The sequence below is a fragment of the Dama dama genome, chromosome 33 (genome assembly GCF_033118175.1).
Source record: "Dama dama isolate Ldn47 chromosome 33, ASM3311817v1, whole genome shotgun sequence".
NCBI lineage: Eukaryota > Metazoa > Chordata > Mammalia > Artiodactyla > Cervidae > Dama > Dama dama.
The window spans coordinates 38,348,285-38,371,772 of NC_083713.1; the positions used below are offsets into that span (position 1 = coordinate 38,348,285).

The window sequence follows — 23,488 nt, forward strand, 5'->3', positions numbered from 1 at the left end:
CTGTCCGGGGTGCCCTCTGCGCTCTGCAGTGTCTTTCTCTCTGTCTGGGAGGAGAAGAAGGAGGAGGAGGAGAAGAAGGAGGAGGAGGAGGACGTCTGGTCCGGGCTGGGAGGTGGAGCAGCGGCAGCCGCCGCCGCCGCCGCCGCCGCCGCCGGAAAGGGAGAGGCAGGAGAGATCGAGACTTGGAAACCCCAAACTGCCCGCGACCCTGCACGGCAGGCTCCCTTCCAGCTTCATGGGCAAAGTGTGGAAACAGCAGATGTACCCTCAGTACGCCACCTACTACTACCCCCAGTATCTTCAAGCGAAGGTAAGGGGCGCCGGGGACTGGGGGCGCCCGGGGCGCGCGCTGCTCGGGTCCGGGAGGGGCGAGCGGCGAGCTCCCGCCGCCCCCGGTGGAGTTGATGGAAGGTTGCTAACTATAGCGCTGGCCTGGGCGCAGCCGGGCGGCGCGCTGGGCGGCTGCTGCCCGCGGAACTGAGTGCGGGGATCGGGTTACAGAAAGCCTCGGGGGGAAAGACTAGACAGGAAAGAGCCGCCGGCCCCTTCCTGGCCCGGGAGGCGGGGAGGGTCGCGGGCCGAGCGGCGCCCCTAGCCGAGCGTTGGCTGCTCGGCCGCGGGTCCCGCTGGCGGCGCAGATCTGCGACCCCGTGTCCTGGGCCTCGCCCGGCGAGCTGTAACTCTCGGCTTCCCTCGGAGTGGCGCCGAACCTCCCGCCCCCCGGGGACGCCCCTCAGTCTCCCGCGCGCGCGATGACTGGGGCTCCGGGGGGGGACGGGACTTCTCCCTCCCCGCCTCCGGCCCTGCGCGCCCGCCCCTCGCCTTGATCTTTGTGCGCTGTGGCACTTCACCTGGTTACTGATTTCTACTTTTACGCTGGTGTTTGGGGTAGGAAAGTGGCCAAAGTTCACTCAGCGTTCATTGATGTCCCTTGTAATCTTCCCTGTAGCTTCTGCAAAGGAGGGACAATGGGCAGATTTCGATGCAGAGAAAGAAGTGACTTCGTATTTAGTTTTGAAAACTGCTACCTTATATGTTTACCTACAGATCGATTTTCAGTGGTGCTTTCTCAGAAGTGGCCTTGGTACCCGCTTGAGTAACACAGCAGATGACATGTAGTCATACAAATTGCGCCTGGCTTTCTGGGGACCCTGGGTGCGTTGTTAGTTGGCCTATCTTATTTTTACTATAAGAATTTGATGCCTTCTGAACTCATTTAAAAAAAATTATTGGGTCCATGAAAAGTGAGGGTTTCACTGCTTTGGAAGTTTTTTTTCCAGTTTGGGAGGGCGAAAGTTGGATGCAAAGAATTTCGTCAGCTGTTAGCATCTCCTATCTGGACTCCTGGTGCCCTTCCAGATTACAGAAGAATCAAGTGTGGGTACAGCCTCTGAACTTTCTGTGGAAGGTTGTTATCATGCCCTGCTTGCTGGCAGAGGGCATTTCAGGCCTGGTGCAGAGAATCTCTGATTCAACCTCGATAAGCATTTCTTTCTTACAGTGTGTGTGGTCCATGTTATGTACCTACATCATCGTTCTGTATGTGTCCCTGTGGGTAAAATGACACTCGTCTGCATAGAGACCTGAAATTTCTTAGCCCTCAAGGACCTCATTTTCACCCCCTCCTCAGTAATCGCCAGAAAGCAGCAAGATGGTAGCAGTAAGGATACCCATTACTCATTTTTGTGTGGTACCCTCTGTATTTGTGTTCGGGGGACTGGTGGGTGGTACCCATATTTTGGTGAACTACATTGTAAATATAAGTTGTTTGGAGAAATTTTGAGGTGTAATCAATGCACTACCTTTTAGATATCATATATGTTTAATGCATTTGTTTAAATTATGCAGCATTGGGTACCTAAAGGACAGCCTATTCAACACTTAACTTTATGAATAATAAATAACATACACTCAGGTGAAGGAAAAAAGGCCATGTTTCTACAGGCACATTCACCTTAGTAATTTTTATGTACCATTAGTAAGTTAGAAACCAAGTACATAGCATTTAATATAGCTAATGCAATGCCATTTGGCTCTTTTCGCCCCGTAAATAATTGAAGAGAGAGACAAACGGCAAGAGCCTGCTCTAGTAATTAGGGTCGGATCCCAGAAAGCTTTAGGGCCCATTTTCTGAAAGTGTGCTTCCTACATAAAGCATTTAATATTGATTTGTGTTACAGTAAATGACAGTCTCAAAACATATCTTGCTGTTTCTACTCTGAAATCTGAAATCCTATTACTCTGAATCTCTTTGTTTCTGGAGAAAGACAGACATACTCACTTGACCTATATAACATGGTATCAAAGTTTGATAATTAAATCTAAATTCCCTGTTGTAAAGAATCTTGATTATCTCAAGAAGAGGCATCTCCTAAAATGTAAAGCGACTAGATGCAGATTTTAGGTAAGCATAATTGAGTACACATAGCTCTTTTTTTCTCTCTTATCTAGTCTATCTCTTGGTAACATGGTATTATGAATCATTAAAAAAAAAAATAGAGACCTGATTTGAACTGTAGTTAGTTTAAAAACAAGTGTTACCTAATCTACCTAAAGAGTTAATAAACTGACATCGTTATCTGTGGTCTACAGTGATGATCCTTGCCTCTGTGTGTGTTTGTGTTCTAACCCTCCTGAAATATGGGATAGGTAGCATCACTGTTTAAAGTACAGTGATGTGTTTGCTAGACAGAGTTGTTTTGAAACTTCTGTTTGGAAGCTATATCAAAAACTGAAGAATGGTGTGGTCGTTTACCAAGTGATATTTGACTTAGACTTGTGATCAAGGGATGGATGTGATTGTTTTGAATTGAGAAAGAATAAATGGGTGGGATTTCGTTTTACTCAAAAGGAATAGATACCAATGAAAATGGCACTTGAAAATCAGTTTTGTTACCATACTTTAAAAAGTTATCATATGTCAAATAATTTTTCTTATGTTAATCATCCAATCAGTCTGTTTTGAAAAATTTATTTAGTAATGTTTCTCTGTAGAAACGTATTAGTTACTTCTACATTCTATTAACAATTAGTAATCAAAAAATTATGGAGCTGTATTACAGCATGTGACCATATTTGTGTGCTTTATGCTTTGATAGCAGAAGAAAAGTAATACAGATGCAATAAACATAAAGTAAAATAGAGGATATTGTGGAAAGGCTGGACATAGGATGGAAATGAAGGACTCCAAAATTTTTATAATACTTTAGTGCAGAGTAACAGAGATTGCAAGTAACCTGATTTTACACGCTTGTTGAGTTTTTTGTATTTCTCTGTAAGGGTGGTCTTATCACAGCAGGAGTCTCTTTATCACTTGACACATCCATTCTAAGATAGAGGTTGATGTAGCTTCATAAGTATAAGCACATATTGTTTTGAAGGATTTTCTAAATTACTAAGAGACATTGTGTATTATTGAAAATAAAATTTGGTATCTACTTGTCAGATACACAGGAAACATTCTGACAATTTGATATATTTTAATTAAAATTTTGTATGTAGACCTTTTCACTTATCGTAAAGGAAACCCTTGAATTCTGTTTGTTTCAAAAATACCATGACATATATTACTACCAATACGTGTATACAAATATTTATGGGAATTGAAATACTTATTCTAGTTCTTTTGAAGAAAGGGAAGTACAAAATGTTTTTTAAAGGTTAGCTGATATTTTGTACTATCTACAAGCAGTTTGACTCATTTGTGATCTTTATTCGTAGATTGTTTTGTGTAAGAGATGATCTATACTAGAAAAATGTTTGTTTCTAAAACAAATGTTTGTTTTAAAACTTTTTGTGTAAGTGTATGCCAGAGAAGGTACCTGAACCTAGCCTAAAAATCTGAAAAATATTGAGCAATATACTTTGGTATTCTATTAATGAAACTACTAGGAAAAAAACTTTTTCTGAATTGAATTTTTGGGTACATTAATGTTTTGTTGAGTGCCTTAATTTTTCCTTAGTTTTAACCACATGAATATTGTATCAGTCTGTTTCTTTGGGAATTAGGGGTCATGATTTGATACATGGACCTACTGAGTATATTAAGGTGGATTGGAGGTACAGTGGCATGATGTTAAGACTTGGGGTGCTTTGTGTCCTGAGAAGTAACTGCGTTTGGGAAATGAATAAAGTTTGTTTAAATGCATCAGTACATTAATACAATATTTTATATGAAGAATACACTTTCTTTTCATAAGTGGCCGAGATATTGTGGCTTATCTGGAAGTAGTGTTGGAAGACTTAGGATCATGGAAATGCTAAAATGAAGATGCATTATAATGAAATATTACAGGATCCTTCCCCTTGGATAGCCATTTCTTTTGAATTTCCATAATGCCTATATTTTTTATATGTTGGGAGCCAAATCTTACACTATTAGAATGGAACAGGGAAAAGATAAGTGAAGAGGAGGAGGAAAGTAATCATTTAGTATCAGTATAACCAGATATACTTTACATATTTGGTGATCTTGGCTTCAAATTTAAATTCAGATATGGCAATTCCCATGTAATACACTTTCATGAAAAAAAATTCCAAACTTTTTGATATATTGCTTAGTCTTTGTGTTTTGCTTAATAGTTTCTTGGAACTATTAATTATCCCAGCCTACTTAATGAAGACTGAAATTTTAAGTCCTAGGTCTTTATGCTAGGCAGCAGTAACTTTTCCCCTTTCTTTTTACTAAAGAAGGATTTGCTAGAAATGAAAATTCCTTTTTTCCCCTATATTTACTTAACCAATAAAAATTATATGAGGAAGATCTAGAATGGAAGTAAAAATGATATGGACACCTAAATATCATTCATTCTTTTTAGAGATGAAGGATTTCTTATCTAGTTTGCTTTTTATTGGATTCTCAGTTCCCTAAAGTTTATTTTCCCCTAGCATGGTCTCCTTATCCTACGTTGAATCTCTTTTCAAAGGCTATCAGCTGTCCATATTTCTTATTTGATTTGCAGAACACTAGGTGCTAAGTAAATGCTTGTTACTGACTATTATATTCTGAATAACTACATGCAAAATTTTCTTAGACCAGAAAAAAATTATAGACCAAAGTCTACAAATATAATAACTCAACCTAATTTTCTAATGAAATCTCAATATAGTTTGATTTGAATTTTAATTTATCTTGTTCCTGTAATGAAAACTTTCATTTTATGAAGATCACTAAGATGAATTACATATCAATTGGTCCATGCTTAATTTATGAAATCAAAGTACCTTTTTTTTTTACAGTCTTTATTAAAGATTATGGCACCAGAAAAAAAGATCTCATAGTGTTATATCAAAGAGGGGAGTGTTACGTGTGATGAATTGGTTACTTAGCATGTGTTTGCCTCTTACTACTGGCCCCCACCAACACAATCCAAACTTTTTCTGCTTAATTTTCAAGAAAATCCTTTTTTTTTTCCCCGATATATTTCAGATGTGGTAAAAACATTTATTCATTTAATAAATAATAACTAAAATATGAACTAGCCTCAGGTTGTTCAGAATTGTAATTATCTGTGTTACTGAGTGGTGTATTACCTTAAATATGACATTTAGCTACCTAGTTTTTTATCCCATTCATTGGGATATTACAGGAACAAACAGGAACATAACTCAGTTGTTCTTAAGTGGAGGTGTTTTATTCAATGTAACTTTACTTAAAGAAAATGTAGTAATGACATGTCAGTGATTTAAATGTAGTGCCATAATATTTGGTACACAATTAAGCTGTATATTCAAAATTGAGCTTTGGGCTTGGGGATTTTATGTGGAATGAATGTAAATGTCCTGGTTTCTCTGCTGTATCATTTTAACAAGTAAGTGGTAAAACCTGGTGCCTTGGGAGAAGCAGCAGTTGGATGACACAGACGTTTACCACCCAGAGTTTGGTCCGATGATACACAGCAAAATGCCTTCTTATAGAGTGTATGTGTCAAAAACACATGCAGATTTGAGCACACACACAGATGTGAGAACAGAAACTAAGTCATTTCTTAATCAGGTGGATATGTGGGGGAAAGTATAAAGAGAGAGAATGTTGACAGCCAAGCTACCAAGCTAAACATGTATCTTACATATTGAATTCCTTATTTTTGCTTAATGCACCTAGTCTCCTTAACATAATTATATGAATATTTAACATTTTCAAACAAGCATTGGAAAAAAAAGGTATCAAAGATGGTGAGAAAGAAAAGGGGGCAAAAATCAACATCTAGACCTCCAAGAGGAGAAAATGTTCAGTCTAAAACTGAACATTCTTGTTCTCCATATATTGTCTTCTAGCTAATTCTTAAATGCATGCATTTGCCATTTTAGAGGAGGGATAACAGTCTTCTGGATGATATATGTGAAAACCTAGATTCTAAAAGAGAGATTAGATGCTAATATGAAAAATTAACTTGCTTGTAAATCTGGTACTGTGGCTTTCCTGGTGGCTCAGATGGTAAAGAATATGCCTACAATGTGGGAGACTCGGGTTCAATCCCTGGGTTGGGAAGATCCCCTGGAGAAGGGAATGACTACCCACTTCTGTATGCTTGCCTGGAGAATCCCATGGGCAGAGGAACCTGGTGGACTATATATAGTCCACGGGGTTGCAAAGAGTTGGACATGACTGATCGACTAACACTTTCACTGTAAACACACAAAATCAACGTCTTGTGGATGATTGCCTGCAATGACTCTATTCTGGAATTAGGCTAAATTTTAAGCTGGTGTTTGTGGGAAATTGCTGAGGCTCTTGAAGGGCTATAATACTAACGAAGTGATTGTATTTCCCTAGTCACCCTAGAGCACCATTGTCTGCTTTGGGTATTGGCAAAGGTAAGGGAGTGTAATATCTGGTCCCTGCTGTCCAGCTGCCAGCAAAGACAGAATAGACATATTTTAAGACATAAGCAAAGAATATTTTCAAAATAGTTCATCCAGGAAGACAGCATACCAACCAAGGGTCTGAGTGACAGGAAAGCTCTCTGATCCACATGTGGGATTAAAAACTGTCATGTGTATTGTGAGAAAAGGTAAAGTGCTAATAAAAAGTTACAACAAACCTGGGAATTTTATAGAGAAATGGGCTTTAGATTAATGAATGGAAATTTCTTAAATTGATAATCACCATTGTTTTGTATATTTTCTGCTCTGTAATCCTCTTAGGACTACTTAAGAGTTTTAAAGAATATCACTTTTTCATACTTTATCTTAACTCCTTCTCAAAGTTTCATGTTCAGTTACCTTATTTTACATTATTATGTTTCTAGTTTTATGCTTATAAATGTGCTATTAAGCCCACCTGTTAGGGTTGTGACAGGCTGGAAATATAATCCTTAAATGATGACATAATTGTGATACGGAAATTTTACTTTTATCATTTGAAGTGATGTTTATTTCTTCTAATTTGTTAGTGTGTTTGGAGTTGTTAGGTGTCACTGTGTGTCTGCAGTCTACATGATGATAATGTATTTAGTTTGAGCTGACATTTCATCAGAAAATAACAGATTTTTTATTATTCCTGATCTTTCAGGATTATAGCTTTTTATTCTCTTTATTTGGTCATTATCTAGCTTTAATTTTTTTTTAAATAAGCTCTGCAGTGGGTCTAAGTCCTTCAGGAGTCGTATTATCCTCTGGTCTCAGTGTGGGACACTGAACCCATCCTTCTAGCTACCCTTTGAACAACACGTGCTTTTGGGCTGCTGGGTTGAGGAAAAAAGAAAAAGATGGTTTCAGGAAGAGTTTTTGTGCAACAAAACAAGATGATTTCATAGATATCATGAATAATTTTTACCAATCTTGAAGAAAAAATACATCATCTTCCCAGCTCTCCCAAGTGGGTAGATCCACTTTATATGATACTGATTTTATTTTTTATAAGTTGAAAATTGCTAATTAGAATGGACAGAGTTTGATGGATACATCATGGAATTCTATGCTTTTTCTGAATTTGAGTTTTTGGGGGAGGGAAATCAAAATTGCCAAAAAAGAATTTTAGGTCATAAACCTACATTTCTATTGTACTTAAGCTCCTCAAGTGACAATATGCTAGTCCCCCATATTTAACACTTTTTAAACATGGTGATTTTGAGAGCTGTAATTGAGAGAATATTTGTGCTGAAAAACCTCTAAACCCTTCTCCGTATGTGGAATAACAGTGAAATATTTTCATAGTTTGAAATAAAATCTCATAAAATATTTGCTTACAAGGAGAAGTACATCATATCAGAAATTTGTAATGCCACCAATTTTACCTTTGTCTTCTCAGCAATAATTTAGACTCAGTACCAAACAGGCTTTTGACAAATGCAGACATTTATAGAAAGGAAAATTTGCCAGTTTTTATTTTCAGGTCTTTAACTGAAATACTCCCAAAGTCCTCTCTGCCACCTACAGAGCACAACTTTGATTAATTTCATTGTTTAAAAAATGGAAGCCTTAAGAAAAAAAGTTCCTGGTCTCAATCAGTTCTTGGGTTTTATTCTACGTTGATTATTTGCATACTTTTATTAACAACAACAGCAACACACAAAAAGAACTGGCTAGAAGAGAAACTTCTCTAACAGAAATTCTATTGCTAGGCAAATGATATTTTTGAGAACGCTATGTGATTTTTCTGTGATTGGGTATAAGAAAGAAAGAAAGAAAGAAAGAAAGTGAAGTCGCTCAGTCGTGTCCGAATCTTTGTGACCGCATGGACTGTAGCCTACCAGGCTCCTCTGTCCATGGGATTCTCCAGGCAGGAGTACTGGAGTGGGTTGCCATTTCCTTCAGGGGATCTTCCCAACTCAGGGATCTAACCGGGGTCTCCCACACTCCAGGCAGACGCTTTAATCTCTGAGCCACCAGGGAAGTATAGCTTATCTTAAAAATGAATTGCGTTTACAACAAGTTTTGTTCCAAAAAAGTTCACATATCACTTACTTAGTACTTGAAATTCATCTAGTACATTTCATATATAAATTGTTATCTTTCATTAAAGGGTTCCCAGCCAACCCATATGGGCCTGTGAAAGTAACCCACTTTATAGTTCACATATAGTTGTTATGTATTGGTCCTACCACATGTGCTTCCCAGATGGTGCTAGTGGTAAAGAACCCACCTGCCAAGGTTCCCTGGAGAAGGACATGACAACTCACTCCAGTATTCTTTCCTGGAGAATCCCATGGACAGAGAGCCTGGCAGAATGCAGTCCCTAGGGTTGCACAGAGTCTGACACAGCTGAAGGAACTTTAGCATGCACTCATGCTTTAGAACCAAATCATCATAAAGAACAATGTTTCTTGGAGGAGGAGGGTAAGTATTCAGAGTTGGAACTCCAGGTACCCCTCTTTGCCTCCTTTAAGGGGGAGTGAGAAGTTTTTCTTAACTCACCTGAGGGGCAGTGGGAAGACTCGAGCTCCCCGTAGTCCCTCCACAGGGCTTTTGAGCTTACCGGACTGGGGACTAGGTTTTAAGATGAGGAGGGACGTGTGGCTTGTGCAGTCACAAGGGGCAGGGATTTGTGGAAGTGGGAGTTGTGGGCACTGGAGCATCTTGCTGGGTTAAGCCTTGGGGGCCCTGCTCACTCCTCACTCCTGAGACTAGCTCCCCACGTACTTGTTTTCTTTTCCTCCTGGTTTCACAGATAATCTCTTGTTCTCCTTCCTCCTAGCCCACCCTCAATTTTTATAAAGCAGTCCAAGGCTAGATTCTAAGAAGTAGTGTTTTGCATCCCTAGCTCATCACTGGCTAGATTACTATAGCCTTGCCAATTTCTCTCCTCTTCTGTAGCACCGAATCAGGCAAACAGCTCTTGAGGCTGGTAACAAAAAGGAAACCAAAAGAAAAAGAAAACATCGTCCAGTGCCATCACTTCTGTTTCCACCAAGTCCTGGTCTAACAATGCTCCATAACACTTCAGTTCAGTTCAGTCGCTCAGTTGTGTCTGATTCTTTGCAACCCCATGGACTGTAGCACACCAGGCTTTCCTGTCCATCACCAACTTCCAGAGCTTACTCAAACTCATGTCCATTGATGCCATCCAACTATCTCATCCTCTGGCATCCCCTTCTCCTCCTACCTTCAATTTTTCCCAGCATCAGGGTCTTTTCAAATAAGTCGGTTTTTCACATCAGGTGGCCAAAGTGTTGGAGTTTCAGCTTCAGCATTAGTCCTTCCAATGAATATTCAGGACTGATTTCCTTCAGGATGAACTGGTTGGATCTCTTTGCTGTCCAAGGGACTCTCAAGACCACAGTTCAGAAGCATCAATTCTTTGGCGCTCAGCTTTCTTTATAGTCCAACTCTCACATCCATACATGACTACTGGAAAAACCGTAGCTTTGACTAGATGGACCAAACCTTGAGCGTCTGATAATGGCACAGTCCCATTAACCTCAGATTTTTACTGAGACTCCACCTATGGAGCACTGATTAAGAATCCTACCCTGAAAAGAGGACAAAAATGGAACCAGTCTGTGGTTAAGAAGACAACTCAGACCATGGATCCTTTGGTATTTGTTTGTGGATTGTGGCTTGACTCTGGGGTGAAGAGCTCAGCATGGTCCAAGAGCCTGCAGAGGAGGGATGAAGTCCATGGGTTTGGGCGATCTCCCAAATGTGCTTCTTCTCTCTCATCTCCTTTCCCCACACTCCCTCCTTCCTTTTCTCCTCCATTTCTGCTTCTACCTTTTCTTCCTGCACAGTGACAGTAGCCCCACTGTGCACTGACTTCTGACCAGCCAGAGGTTTGTGTGCTCCTGGTGGATCAGCTAGGGTGATGGCTGCTTCCAAGCTACTCCCACTGCATCTGCCCAAATAAGGGACCAAGTGGGTCTGACTTAATTTGGGTAAAAAAAAAAATCTTTGCTTTATAGATTATGATTAAGAATTTGCTAACTTCAGTTCCCTCTTTGAATCAGATTTTCTTTCTGATTCCTTATCCAATTTTATGTGGAAAATTTAAATAAAATTGTATTTGGTGGTGACTTGGTGGTAAAGAATTCTGCCAAGCAGGATTCAGTCCCTGGGTTGGGAAAACCCCCTGGAGAAGAGAATGGCAACTCACTCAAGTATTCTTGCCTGGGAAAGCTCATGGGCAGAGGAGCCTGGTGAGCTACAGTTCATGCAGTCGCAGAGTCAAATTCGACTTACTGGCTAAATAACAAGTGTTGTAGAAGCACAGACATGATGTAAGACTTTGAGCAAAAGAGAACATAATTAGCATAATAAAAAGTGTTTTGATGCCAAATGTATACTCCAAAGGAGATTGGAGCTTAAATATGACATAGTGAAATGGTAAGCTGCATACATTTTTTTTGTTCACCCGTAGTAAAATTTAAAATCATGTATAACCAATTTTTCAGTTTCTTAATATTTCACTAAATTATTATTTATCTAAAAAAATCACAAAAGTCTTTTTTTTTTTTTGATTGGCATGAAGGTGTGTTTCTTACTTGGTAATAGTTCCTCAGATTTTAATTTTAAAAGCAGAAATCTTAAATGTTGATTTCGACTGCTTATTTTTTAAAAGAAGAGATTATATCTTAGCATACAAATAGGATTTCAAATGACAGAGAGTGATATCTGGTGTTCTTTTCTACCCCTCTGTCTCTGTCACCAAATTCAAATTCATGTCTCAGCAATTCTGGATATTCTTCAGTGAATATCCTTTGAGCCTTCAAAATTTGATTTGACTGTGTGTTCTGAAGATAGCTCGTTCAGATAAGTACATGGTGATCGTCATCCGTGTGTCTGGGCCCTAATGAACATCTGTTTTCTAGGGCGCCACAGGAGCACCTTTCTTTGTTTCCTCTTCCTTTGCCTTTTTGATTTGAATCTAGTTAAACCCTGCAAACGGGGTTGTTTTTCAATATGCAAATACTCCTATTTCCCTTTTTGGAAAAGAAAAAAAAAAAAAAGGCGCCAGATATTTTAAACGTGAACGCATTGGGAATTTAAAAAGAGTCTGCAGGAAGCAAGCGCACAACTCTAGTTCTTCTCTTGACCACTCAGACATGGACAAAAATCACCTAGCGAAGATCATAGAGTTGGAGCTGCCTGGTGGGCAATTTAATTAAATTCAACAAACACTGAGCAGGCATTGTATTAGGCCCTGGAAGGTGCAAATATGTAAATAAGGCATGATTCCTGCCATCATAGAGCACAATGAGATCATTTTATTTACTTTCCTGTTTATTTAAAATTTTTATTTGAGGTAGAACACACACACACACACACACACACACACACACACAAAATATAGCACACACATTTTAAATATAATATGCTCATGTAACAGCTACCCAGGTCGTTGTGTGACGTTTCCAACACCCACAAAGCATCTTCATGCCCTTCTCAGTGTTATCCCCAAAGGTGTACTGCTAGCCTTACTTCTATCTTTGTAGATTGGTTTTGCCTGTTCTTGTATGTCATAAAAATGAATTCTTGGTGGCTCAGATGGTAAAGAATCCACCTGTAATGTGGGAGATCTGGGTTTGACCCCTGGTTTGGGACGATTCCCTGGAGGGAGACAAGGCAACCCACTCCAGTATTCCTGTCTGGAGAATACCCATGGACAGAGGAGCCTGGTGGGATACAATACGTGGGGCTGCAAAGAGTCAGACACGACTGAGCGACTGAGCACATTCTTTTATGTCATAAAAATGAAATCCTATAGAATACAAAAGGATGTATCCTTTTGTGTCTGGTCTCTTTAGCTCATCATTACTTTGATTTCATTCATCCATGTTGTTAAGTGTAACTGTTGATTCTTTTTTTTAATGCTGTGTAGTAGTCTATCACAGAATATATCACAATTTTTATCTGTTCTACTATTAATGGGCATTTGGATTATTTCACTGTGGAGCTATTATCAATAAAATTGCTGTAATTATTCTTGTTCATACCATTTGGTCAACATACCCATTTACTCATAAGAGAGGAACTGGTAGGTCATAGAATGTATGTGTATTCACTTAAAATGGTTGATGCTACCATTTTCTGTTCCTGTTAGCGAAGTGTGAGAAAGGTAATTATTCTACATGTCACCAACATTTGGTATTGTCAATCTTTTAAATTTTAGCCCTTCTGGTGGGTGGTATCTCAGTATGGTTTTAATTTACATTTCCCTGATGATTAATGATGTTGAGCACTTTTTCATATCTTTGTCAGTCAGTTGGATATCCTCTTTTGTGAAGTGTCTTTCAAGTATTTTGCTCACTTCTTAAACATAACAGCTTTATTAAGTATAAGTCACATAACATAAAACTCAACCTTTTTCCTCACTTTTTTATATTGGGTTGTCCTTTTTATTAGTTGTAGGTTTTTAAATAAAGTCTGGATACAAATCATTCATCAGATACACACACACACACACACACACACACACACATACACACACACATATATGTATATACACACACACATATATATACACACATGTGCGTGTGTGTGAAAGTATCTGCTCCCAATTTTCAGTTTTCTCTTTCACTATCTGATTACTATCTTTTAATAAATAGAAGTTTTTAAGTTCCATTTATGATTTATGATCATTGCTTTTTGTGTCTGTTTAAGAAATCTTTGCTTACTTTAAGGTCATGAAGATATATTCCTACATTTTCTTCCAGGATCTGTATTTTATCTTTCACATTAGGTCTTCAGTCTATTTTTAATTAATGTTTGTGTATGTGGATGAGGTCGAGATTCATTTTCCCCCGATATGTGCATGTTAGTTGCTCAGTCATGTCCGACTCTTTTTGATCCCTCGGACGGTAGCCTACCAGGCTTCTCTGTCCGTGGAATTCTCCAGGCAAGAATACTGGAGTGGGTTACCATTTCCTTCACCAGGGGATCTTCCCAACCCAGGGATCGAACTCAGGTCTCCCTCATTGCAGGCAGATTCTTTACAGTCTGGGCCACCAGGGACGTCCCCAGCGTATGAATATCTTATTGATCCAGCAGCATTTATTGAAAAGACATTTCCATTTTCTCCTTTGAATTTTAGTGCCATTTTGTAAATCAGGGGACCACATTTATGTGTTTCTTTTTCTGGACTCTTTGACTTCATATGTATTCCTGTGTCAGTACTACATGGTCTTAATTGCCAAAGCAATATATTATTGGTATATTCCTCAAGATAGACTTAAGTATTCTAGATCTTCTACCTTGTAAAATAAATTTTGGAAATTATTTTTATTAAAAAAAGAAATCTGATAGAATATTTATTGGACTTACATTAAGACTATACATCTGTATTGGAAGAACTGATACCTTCCAAACTGTAAGATATCTCTTCTCATTTATTTATAAACTTACCACTTTTAAGTAATTGACAGTAAACTAATGGAAAATTACTGTTTAGATGATTATTTCTTAAATATAATCAATGATTCCTTCAAAATCTGTTGTAAGAGAGTTGGCATAGATCCTAAGAAAATAATTCTTTTGAAGGGGGACAGAGAATATTATTCATTATCAGATAAAAATTAATTTTGAAAAGGAGTTTATAACTGAAGCTTTTCCCTTAAAAACATATGGGACATTCTTTTTGATTTCTCTTGAGTGCGTCCCAAAGTACTACTATTTCTCCTTTATATTCTTTAGTTTCCTTTCTAGGCTTCGTTTATTTGATGACATGTCATCCAGTCACCTTGTCTTATATAAGCATGATTATCATTTGAAAATTAGTTGTGTTTGGAGAATTTTTTGACATCCCCTGAGATATTATTTTTTTAATATTACCTGGATGTTGTGAAAACAAAGGCTGGGAATAGCTGTGCTTAGATACTAACTTCTGAGCAATAGCATATGCTGCTCTATGGGCTCTGCTCCTTCGAACTCTTTCTTAGATGTTCTGAAAATCTCATATGTATTTTTTTCATGCTTTATATTTAAGATTTTTAAGCTTTGATTACTGCCATCTTCAGCCAGCCAAAAACAACTACATAGAACTTTCAAAGCTTATTAGTTCTGGCTAGGTTAGCTTGGGTTGAGTAGGAGGTTGAATAGATGACTTCTGAAGTCCCTTTCAACTCTAAATTTTATGATTCTGGGAATTTATAACATCCAAGAATCACACAGTCTTAGAACTGGAAGGAACTTTAAGATAATCTGGTCCAAGCCACTCACTTTACCAATGAGGAAATCTACCCAAAGTGAAGAGACAGGAGTAGAGTTCCAGAGCTGGGGGAAGTGGGGTAGAGGGACGGGGGTGGGAATGGCAGGAGGGCCAGCCTCTCATGACTGGTCCGTGCTGTGACCTGAAGGAGGGAAGGAAGGAAGGAGGCAGGCCACACACAGCCTTAGCAATTAATTATTCCAGGAAACTTATCAGAGGTTGGGCTGGGCTGTGAATGGGGCCGGTGTCACCAGCTGGTTTCTGGTTGGAAACTAGTAGTGGTCACCCGGTCAGAGGTCACCCTGGCAGGTGGGGCCGGCCAGACTTAGGCACTGCCTTGCCCGAGCACAGCCACTTCTGCTGGTTCGCCAGAACAGTGTCCAAATCTGATTCTGCTTTGTCGTCCTGCTTCTAACCATAAAGATGCTCTGGGTACCGCTTCCATAGCTGGGCCCTGCTTATCCTCCATGGCTTCTGGCCTCTTCACAGCCTTGTTCTCCTTCTGGATTCTTCCTTTACCACATTCCTAAGAGTCTTTGTTTTCACAGTCATGGGTCTGGGGCCAAAACCCTCTCCCTTTTTTAGCATGCCTGAAGCTTTCCCACACTAGCAGGGTACACTCCAAACTACTTGATTCTTACTAAACTTTCTCTGTCCTGCCATCACTACCTGCTGTAACCTGTTTGGTCACCAAAACAACACAACCCAGGGAAGCTCTGATTAAGCATCCCCTGTGTTTGTTGAAACCAGACCCCCTCATTCACCACTCTGATGGGAACCACTTTCTTCTTAATGCCGAGCACTCCACTTTAGGCCTTATTATTTCTTTTTTTTTTTTTTCATGAGCTGTTTGAACATAGTTGACAGCCCTCTGCATTTATACAGGGTCAGGTTTCAGGAACTCTGTTTTAGTCAATTATGTGGAAAACCTCGGAGAAAGAAACCACGCAGTAGGAGGCATCCACCAGCCTGTTGTGCTCCTTGGACACAGCGGTTGCCCTCATGCTGTTTGGATCATATATTCATTTAAATACTTTAGCTGAAAAGATCATGCCTGGCTATACACCTCACTTTAGGGAGATCAAATGCCAGGGAAATTGGGATATATTAAGAAAAAAAAGAGAAGGATTTTCCCACAATTTATAAAATGTTCTCCAGTGAAAATGCCTCCTAAGTTCATTTACATATTTCTGTTTTTGACAGAAAGTCAAATTTAAAGTTGAGCCATCAGGAGAAAGGGCATGTATTAAAAAGAGTAATTAGATATTAAGAAAAATAGTTTGTGAAATAATTTCTTAGGTCAGTTGGAAAGGATGAGTTTATTTTGCCATATTAGATTTACAATTGATTTCTGAGGAATGCATGACTGAGCAAAGGTATAACTGTAGCAGCTTCTTGTGTTTGTTTTGTTTTGTTCTCACTGTGTCCGTGCTTATTGGTTTAAAGCTTTTGGTTTTCTTCCTCCAAGTGTGTGTAATCATGACCGGTGAACTCTGGAAGCCATGGCATGCACAGAAGGAAATGACCGAAAGGCCTGTGGGTGATTGAAAATCATCGTGTTGGGGCCTCTACATTGTCTGTAAGGAAAACAAGTTGTGTGTGGACCATTACTAGTTGATAAGCGTCACAGTCAAGGAAGTTTCCAGGAGGTGGGGGTGTTTAAAGATTGAAGAGAGATGTGCCTTTTAAAGACATCTCAGGGTGCTATTTTACAGAGCAGTTGACTTCTTGGGCTAGAAAGTTCTCTCAGGTGGGTTGAGTGAATCATCTTAAACAATACGTAGCAAAAAAAAAGTGTTGTTCCAGTGTATTTGGTTAATAATAATAATGTGTGTGTAGGCTTCCCTGGTGGGTCAGTGGTGAAGAACCCGCCTGCCAATGCAGGAGATGCAGGTTCAATCCCTGATTCAGGAATATCTCCTGGAAAGAATGGCAGCCCACTCCAGTATTCTTGCCTGGGAAATCCCATGGACAGAGGAGCCTGGTGGGCTACAAGTCTATGGGGTTGCCAAAGAGTGGAACATGACTTAAGGACTAAACAACAACAAATGTGTATGTGTAAATTGCTGAGTCTCTCCCAAAACAAAGCGGCAACTTTGTATTTTACTTTCCTTATTTAATTATTGCAAGGAAGATAGGTCTGCTTGACATTTTAGCAATCTTGTGCATTATTTAAGTTGAAAACACATGTATTCCATCAGAGTAACTTAAAGGAAAGTCAGGGTTCCAGTAAGCACAGAAATAATTATTATCCTTAGAAAGATGGAATTTCTTTTCTGATCCAAGTTTACTTTCTAACTAAATGTTTCTGATTTTAGTACCTTTCATCTAACTTTTCCAAAATGTAATGAAGCTTTAGAGCAAAGATCACTCACATTTTAAAAAATGTACAGGCTTATTAAGGCAGATATATCCAGTCCTGCATTAGTTATATGCTCATTGTTGGGCAGCTGATAAAATCTCATGTTTGGGATGTTTAAAATATGGGGACATGAACTGTGGTGTTGGAGAAGACTCTTGAGAGTCCCTTGGACTGCAAGGAGATCCAACCAGTCCATCCTAAAGGAGATCAGTCCTGGGTGTTCACTGGAAGGACTGATGCTGAAGCTGAAACTCCAATACTTTGGCCACCTCATGCGAGGAGTTGACTCATTGGAAAAGACCCTAATGCTGCGAGGGATTGGGGGCAGGAGGAGAAGGGGATGACAGAGGATGAGATGGTTGGATGGCATCACCGACTCGATGGACATGAGTTTGAGTAAACTCTGGGAGTTGGTGATGGACAGGGAGGCCTGGAATGCTGCGGTTCATGGGGTCGCAAAGAATCGGACACGACTGAGCGACTGAACTGAACTGAACTGAAGAGTTTACTGGTCTTATCTTTCCTCATTCCTTATTACGTGTTAACTTTCACTGAGTGGAATTTAGTGAAAATTATATAAGGTGAAAATAGTATATAGTAAGTTAATGTTATAATACAGTGTACATGTTAGGGGAAAATATGGAAAAAGTCAGAGTTTATTAGGAAAGAAAAAGCATAGTCTCATTTTGCTAACAGTAGTTTGTATGTGATCACCTTTATAAGAATGTGTTAATTCATTAATAATCAGGAAATATATCTTGGTCTTTTTTGTGCCTATTGCAATGTTTTGCGCATAGTAAGTAGTTAAATAAATGCTTATTAAATTGAATCCATGTCTTTTGTTTTCTAATATGATAAAAAGAAGTATGAAACACAGCCAGAATTCTTTAGGGATGAAATGCTCTTGTTTAAAATACACGATTAGGATAAAAGGGGGCTTTTAGTCTAAATTACCCAGATAATTTTTTTTTCAGTCTGTTGCTTTACCATTAGACTCCTTGTTCATGCCTAGAAGGCCATCACTGCTATTAAGCTAGTTTGTCACTGTCATATAAGTGGTTCATGAAGTACAGAAACAAAATATTCAAGTTAAATATAACAAATACAATGTATGTAGAAGTGAGAGGCCCATTAAAATGAAAATTTTACTCGTAACTTTTGAATAACATATGGATGGGGCATTATTATTGAAGAGCAATTAAATATTTTAAAAGGGCTATCTTTCTAAGAACTGTATTTCCTAGGATTAATTGGAGGTCTCTAAGGGCCTAGGACTGTGTCTGGACAGATTTGTGATTATAGTTGTCAGGGTTTTGACAGGAAACATATGGCATACTTAAAGTTGGTATTTAAGGGATGTTTAATAAACAAGGCTATTTACCAATGTGTTGGCAGGACTTAGGGAAACCAAAAAGGGATAATGACATATTCTGAGGCCAGCAAAAGATGGGTATTTTTACTCCACGGGGTCTGAAAGGGCTAGAGGAGGGAGCAGTTCCCAGAAGGGTACCCTGCAGAGAGACGCCTGAGAGGAGCAGTGACCTTTGGCTGAGGACCAAGGCCCACCCACGTTAGGCAGACTTGTCTCACTTTCCTCCCACTTTCAGATCTCCCATGAATCTCTCCAGTTGGAATCCACAAGAAGCCAGAGGCAGGAGAATCCCTCCAATGCAAGGCATTATGGGTCCACCTATATGGTGCAGAGTAGGATGGAGAAGGTGGCAAGGGAGCCTGAAGAATGGGGAGCAGTAAATATTTGTCAAATAAATAAAGGGCTGCTGACTACTTTTCTTAATGAATAGTTTTGTTTTTTTTTCTTTCAGTTAGCAGCGCTACTTATTGCCTTCTTAAAAAATCTTTGTTTTTCCTTGAATGAGATAAGCCATATTTAGTAGAGTGCCTACTATATACAAAACATTTTGCCAGGCCTGTTGCTATCAATAGCAGATAACTTTCTTAGAAAATTCACTACTAGTGGAGTTGTACCTTGCTTTACATAGTAATTAAATACTTTGAAACAACATGATAAAGTAATCAAAAGCACCTCATTTCAAGATAAATTTGGGAAGCTCACTCCTTAAAGCAACCCTTTGGTGCCACTCTGTCCAGTAGGACTTTCCACAACTACAGGAATCTTCTATATTGGCACTGTCTGAAGCAGTGGCCACTGGCCCCATGGAGGCTATTGAGCACCTGAAATTTGGCTTATGTGACTTGAGACATTGAATTGAAAATTTTAGCCACAGCTGGATAGTGACTTATATTGGGCAAGACAGCTTTAGTAAACTGTTAAGGAAATATAGGTTACCTGATTTAATTTTTGTATGAAATCCATTTTAAAGTAAGAAGTTGAATCTTGCATTTGTAGATTTTTTTTCTTAAGATTGCCAGCCTCCACATATAGGAACCCTGAAAATATTGGTGACCAGAATATAAAGGGAAAAGAAGTTAAATGCACCCAAGATGGAGTGGGTCCTATAGTTTTTGGCGAGTAAAAGCAAAGGTAAAAGAACCCTCTTATGTTATATAGTATATGTTTTCCAAAGGTAGGTTATATTTATTTAGACCAAATTATATTTAAAAATAGATCATTGTGCCTAGATTTCACATCATTAAAAACTCTACTTCCATTAAAAAGAAATACATTTATTTTTATGATGTAGATATTCTGTTCAGGTCAGTTCAGTTGCTCAGTCGTGTCCGACTCTTTGCAATCCCATGGACTGCAGCACACCAGGCCTCCCATTCCATCACCAACTCCTGGAGTTTACTCAAATTCATGTCCATTGAGTCGGTGATGCCATCCAACCATCTCATCCTCTTTTGTTCCCTTCTCCTCCCACCTTCAGTCTCTCCCAGCATGAGGGTCTTTTCAAATGAGTCAGTGCTTTGCATCAGGTGACCAAAGTTTTGGAGTTTCAGCTTCAGTATCAGTCCTTCCAATGAATATTCCAGACAGATTTCCTTTAGGATTGACTGGTTAGATCTCCTTGCAGTCCAAGGGACTCTCAAGAGTCTTCTCCAACACCACAGTTCAAAAGTATCAATTCTTCGACGCTCAGCTTTCTTTATAGTCCAACTCTCACATCCATACATGACTACTGGAAAAACTATAGCCTTGACTAGATGGACCTTTGTTGGCAAAGTAATGTCTCTGCTTTTTAATATGTTGGTCATATTAAATGTTGGTCTGGGTTGGTCATAACTTTTCTTCTAAGGAGTAAGTGTCTTTTAATTTCCTGGCTACACTCACCATTTGCAGTGATTTTTGAGTCCCCAAAATAAAGTCTGCCACTGTTTCCACTGTTTCCCCATCTAATTGCCATGAAGTGATGGGACCAGATGCCATGATTTAGTTTTCTGAATGTTGAGTATTAAGCCAACTTTTTCACTCTCCTCTTTCACTTTTGTCAAGAGGCTCTTTAACTTTTCGCCTTCTCCCTTAAGGGTGGTGTCATCTGCATATCTGAGGTTATTGATATTTCTCCCAGCAATCTTGATTCCAGCTTGGGCTTCATCCAGCCCAGCATTTCTCATGATGTACTCTGCATATAATTTAAATAAGCAGATGACAGTATACAGCCTTGGCATATTCCTTTCCCGATTTGGAACCAGTCTGTTGTTTCATATCCAGTTCTCACTGTTACTTCCTGACCTGCATACAGATTTCTCAAGAGGCAGGTCAGGTGGTCTGGTATTCCCATCTCTTTCAGAATTTTCCACAGTGGATCATTGTCATGATCATTGTCATGATCCACACAGTCAAAGGCTTTGGCATAGTCAATAAAGCAGAAATAGATGCTTTTCTGGAACTCTCTTGCTTTTTTGATGATCCAGTGGAGGTTGGCAATTTGATCTCTGGTTCCTCTGCCTTTTCTAAATCCAGCTTGTACATCTGGAAGTTCACGGTTCACATACTGTTGAAGCCTGGCTTGGAGAATTTTGAGCATTACTTTGCTAGCATGTGAGATGAGTGCAATTGTGCAGAAGTTTGAGCATTCTTTGAGAATGCCTTTTTTTGGGATTGGAATGAAAACTGACCTTTTCCTGTCCTGTGGCCACTGCTGAGTTTTCCAAATTTACTGGCATATTGAGTGCAGCACTTTCACAGCATCATCTTTTAGGATTTGAAATAGCTCAACTGGAATTCCATCACCTCCATTAGCTTTGTTCGTAGTGATGCTTCCTAAGGCCCACTTGACTTCGCATTCCAGGATGTCTGGCTCTCTGTGAGTGATCATACCATCCTGATTATCTGGGTTGTGAAGATCTTTTTTGTACAGTTCTTCTGTGTATTCTTGCCACCTCTTCTTAATATCTTCTGCTTCTGTTAGGTCCATACCATTTCTGTCCTTTATTGTTGTCCATCTTTGCGTGAAATGTTCCCTTGGTATCTCTGATTTTCTTGAAGAGATCTCTAGTCTTTCCCATTCTGTTGTTTTCCTCTATTTCTTTACACTGATCACTGAGGGAGGCTTTCTTATCTCTCCTTGCTGTTCTTTGGAACTCTGCATTCAAATGGGTATGTTTTTCCTTTTCTCCTTTGCTTTTCTTTTCTCTTCTTTTCAGGTATGACCTAAATCAAGTCCCTTATGATTATTTATACAGGGGAAGTGACAAATAGATTTGAGGGGTTAGATCTGATAGACAGAGTGTCTGAAGAACTATGTCACAGAGGTTTGTGACATTGTATAGGAGGCAGGGATCAAGACCATCCCCAAGAAAAAGAAATGCAAAAAGGCAAAATGGATGTCTGAGGAGGCCTTACAAATAGCTGTGAAAAGAAGAGAAGTGAAAAGCAAAGGAGATATTTTGTACCAACTTATTAATAATTGGTTCCATGCTTAGGTATTGATTACAAAGATGATATTCAAAGAAGGAAGTTAAGAATTCAGGTATGTACTCAGCTAGAAGAAAATATGACTAATGATGATATATTAAAGGTGTATAGTGTATTTTCTCCTTAAGATCTTGATAGTTAATGTCTTCATTCTTTTTTGGTTATTTCCTTGTTTTTATTGTGTATATTATATATAATATATATGTAACTTATATATTCAGCTTTATGGTGAAATCTGAGCATTCTTTTGGCATTTTAAATAAAGTTTTCTTCTTTTTAGCCTGTCTTTAGACCTTACACTAAGTGCAAAATCTGAAAAAGCATTCACTTGTAATTCATAATTATTCCATAAGGAAAAACAGATGATTACATCACAGATATGACATATTACCTGTAATGCAACTGAAAATACTTTCCAGAGCATTAAGTTCATGGATGTTTGTTTTCTGATTATTATTCTTCTACTCAGGCTGACCTTTTCCATGTTATGCTTTATTTCATTGGCCTTTAATAGGCCATAATAATTATATATGAGATTGTGCTTTTTGAAATGAATAAGATAAGGTCTGAGGTGATTATGACAAATTTTAAAAATGACTCTTACTCAAGAAACTCAAGAATGTTGAAGCATCTTTTAGAATGAAATGGCCCTTTAAATAGAAAGATGCATTTATTTTGCCTCTTTCCATTTCATTTCTGAAGTAATTTGTCAGAAACCCAATAAACAGTATAAACTAATGATATGGTATGTGCTGAAGAAAGGTGTGGTTTCATGTATGGAATATATCGCACTTTGTGACTCACCTTCCTTTAATGCAACTCACCTTCCTTTTTCAAGTTTGTGTAATAGTATCCATACTTAAGCCTCCTTTCTTTTATTCATTTAATTGAGTTCTTGAGATGATACTAACACAACAGTGAAATTTTAACGCACTTTTATGCGTGATAAAATGCATAATTGACTCATAATATTTTGGGAAATTATAAAAGATAAAATCAGCCTTTTTCCACAACATTGGTTCTGCCTGCTTATCTATTGTCATAGTAACGAGGTAAACACTAACTAATAAAACTAAATGGGCATCAAAAAAGTTTCTCCCACCATTTGCATTGAAAATGCTTCATAGTACCTTTTAACAAATATGTTATCTGGATAGGGGAAGGAAAGATTTACGTAATGGAAGAGAAGTCAAACTTTATTTGA

The 23,488-nt window shown here is 38.7% G+C and overlaps 1 protein-coding gene across 5 annotated transcripts in view; it reads left to right on the forward strand.

Moving 5' to 3' along the window:
* Positions 1-95: 95 nt before the first annotated feature.
* The window catches only part of RBMS1 (RNA binding motif single stranded interacting protein 1), a 213,243-nt gene continuing 189,850 nt past the window's right edge, over positions 96-23,488 (forward strand). For 3 of the 5 annotated variants that reach the window (XM_061135266.1, XM_061135264.1, XM_061135267.1), the window contains exon 1: positions 96-310. In XM_061135266.1, the coding sequence (XP_060991249.1) occupies positions 236-310 (75 nt within the window). In that variant the 5' untranslated portion in view covers positions 96-235. The remainder of the gene's footprint in view (positions 311-23,488) is intronic. The other 2 variants (XM_061135260.1, XM_061135261.1) reach the window with 2 other exon arrangements.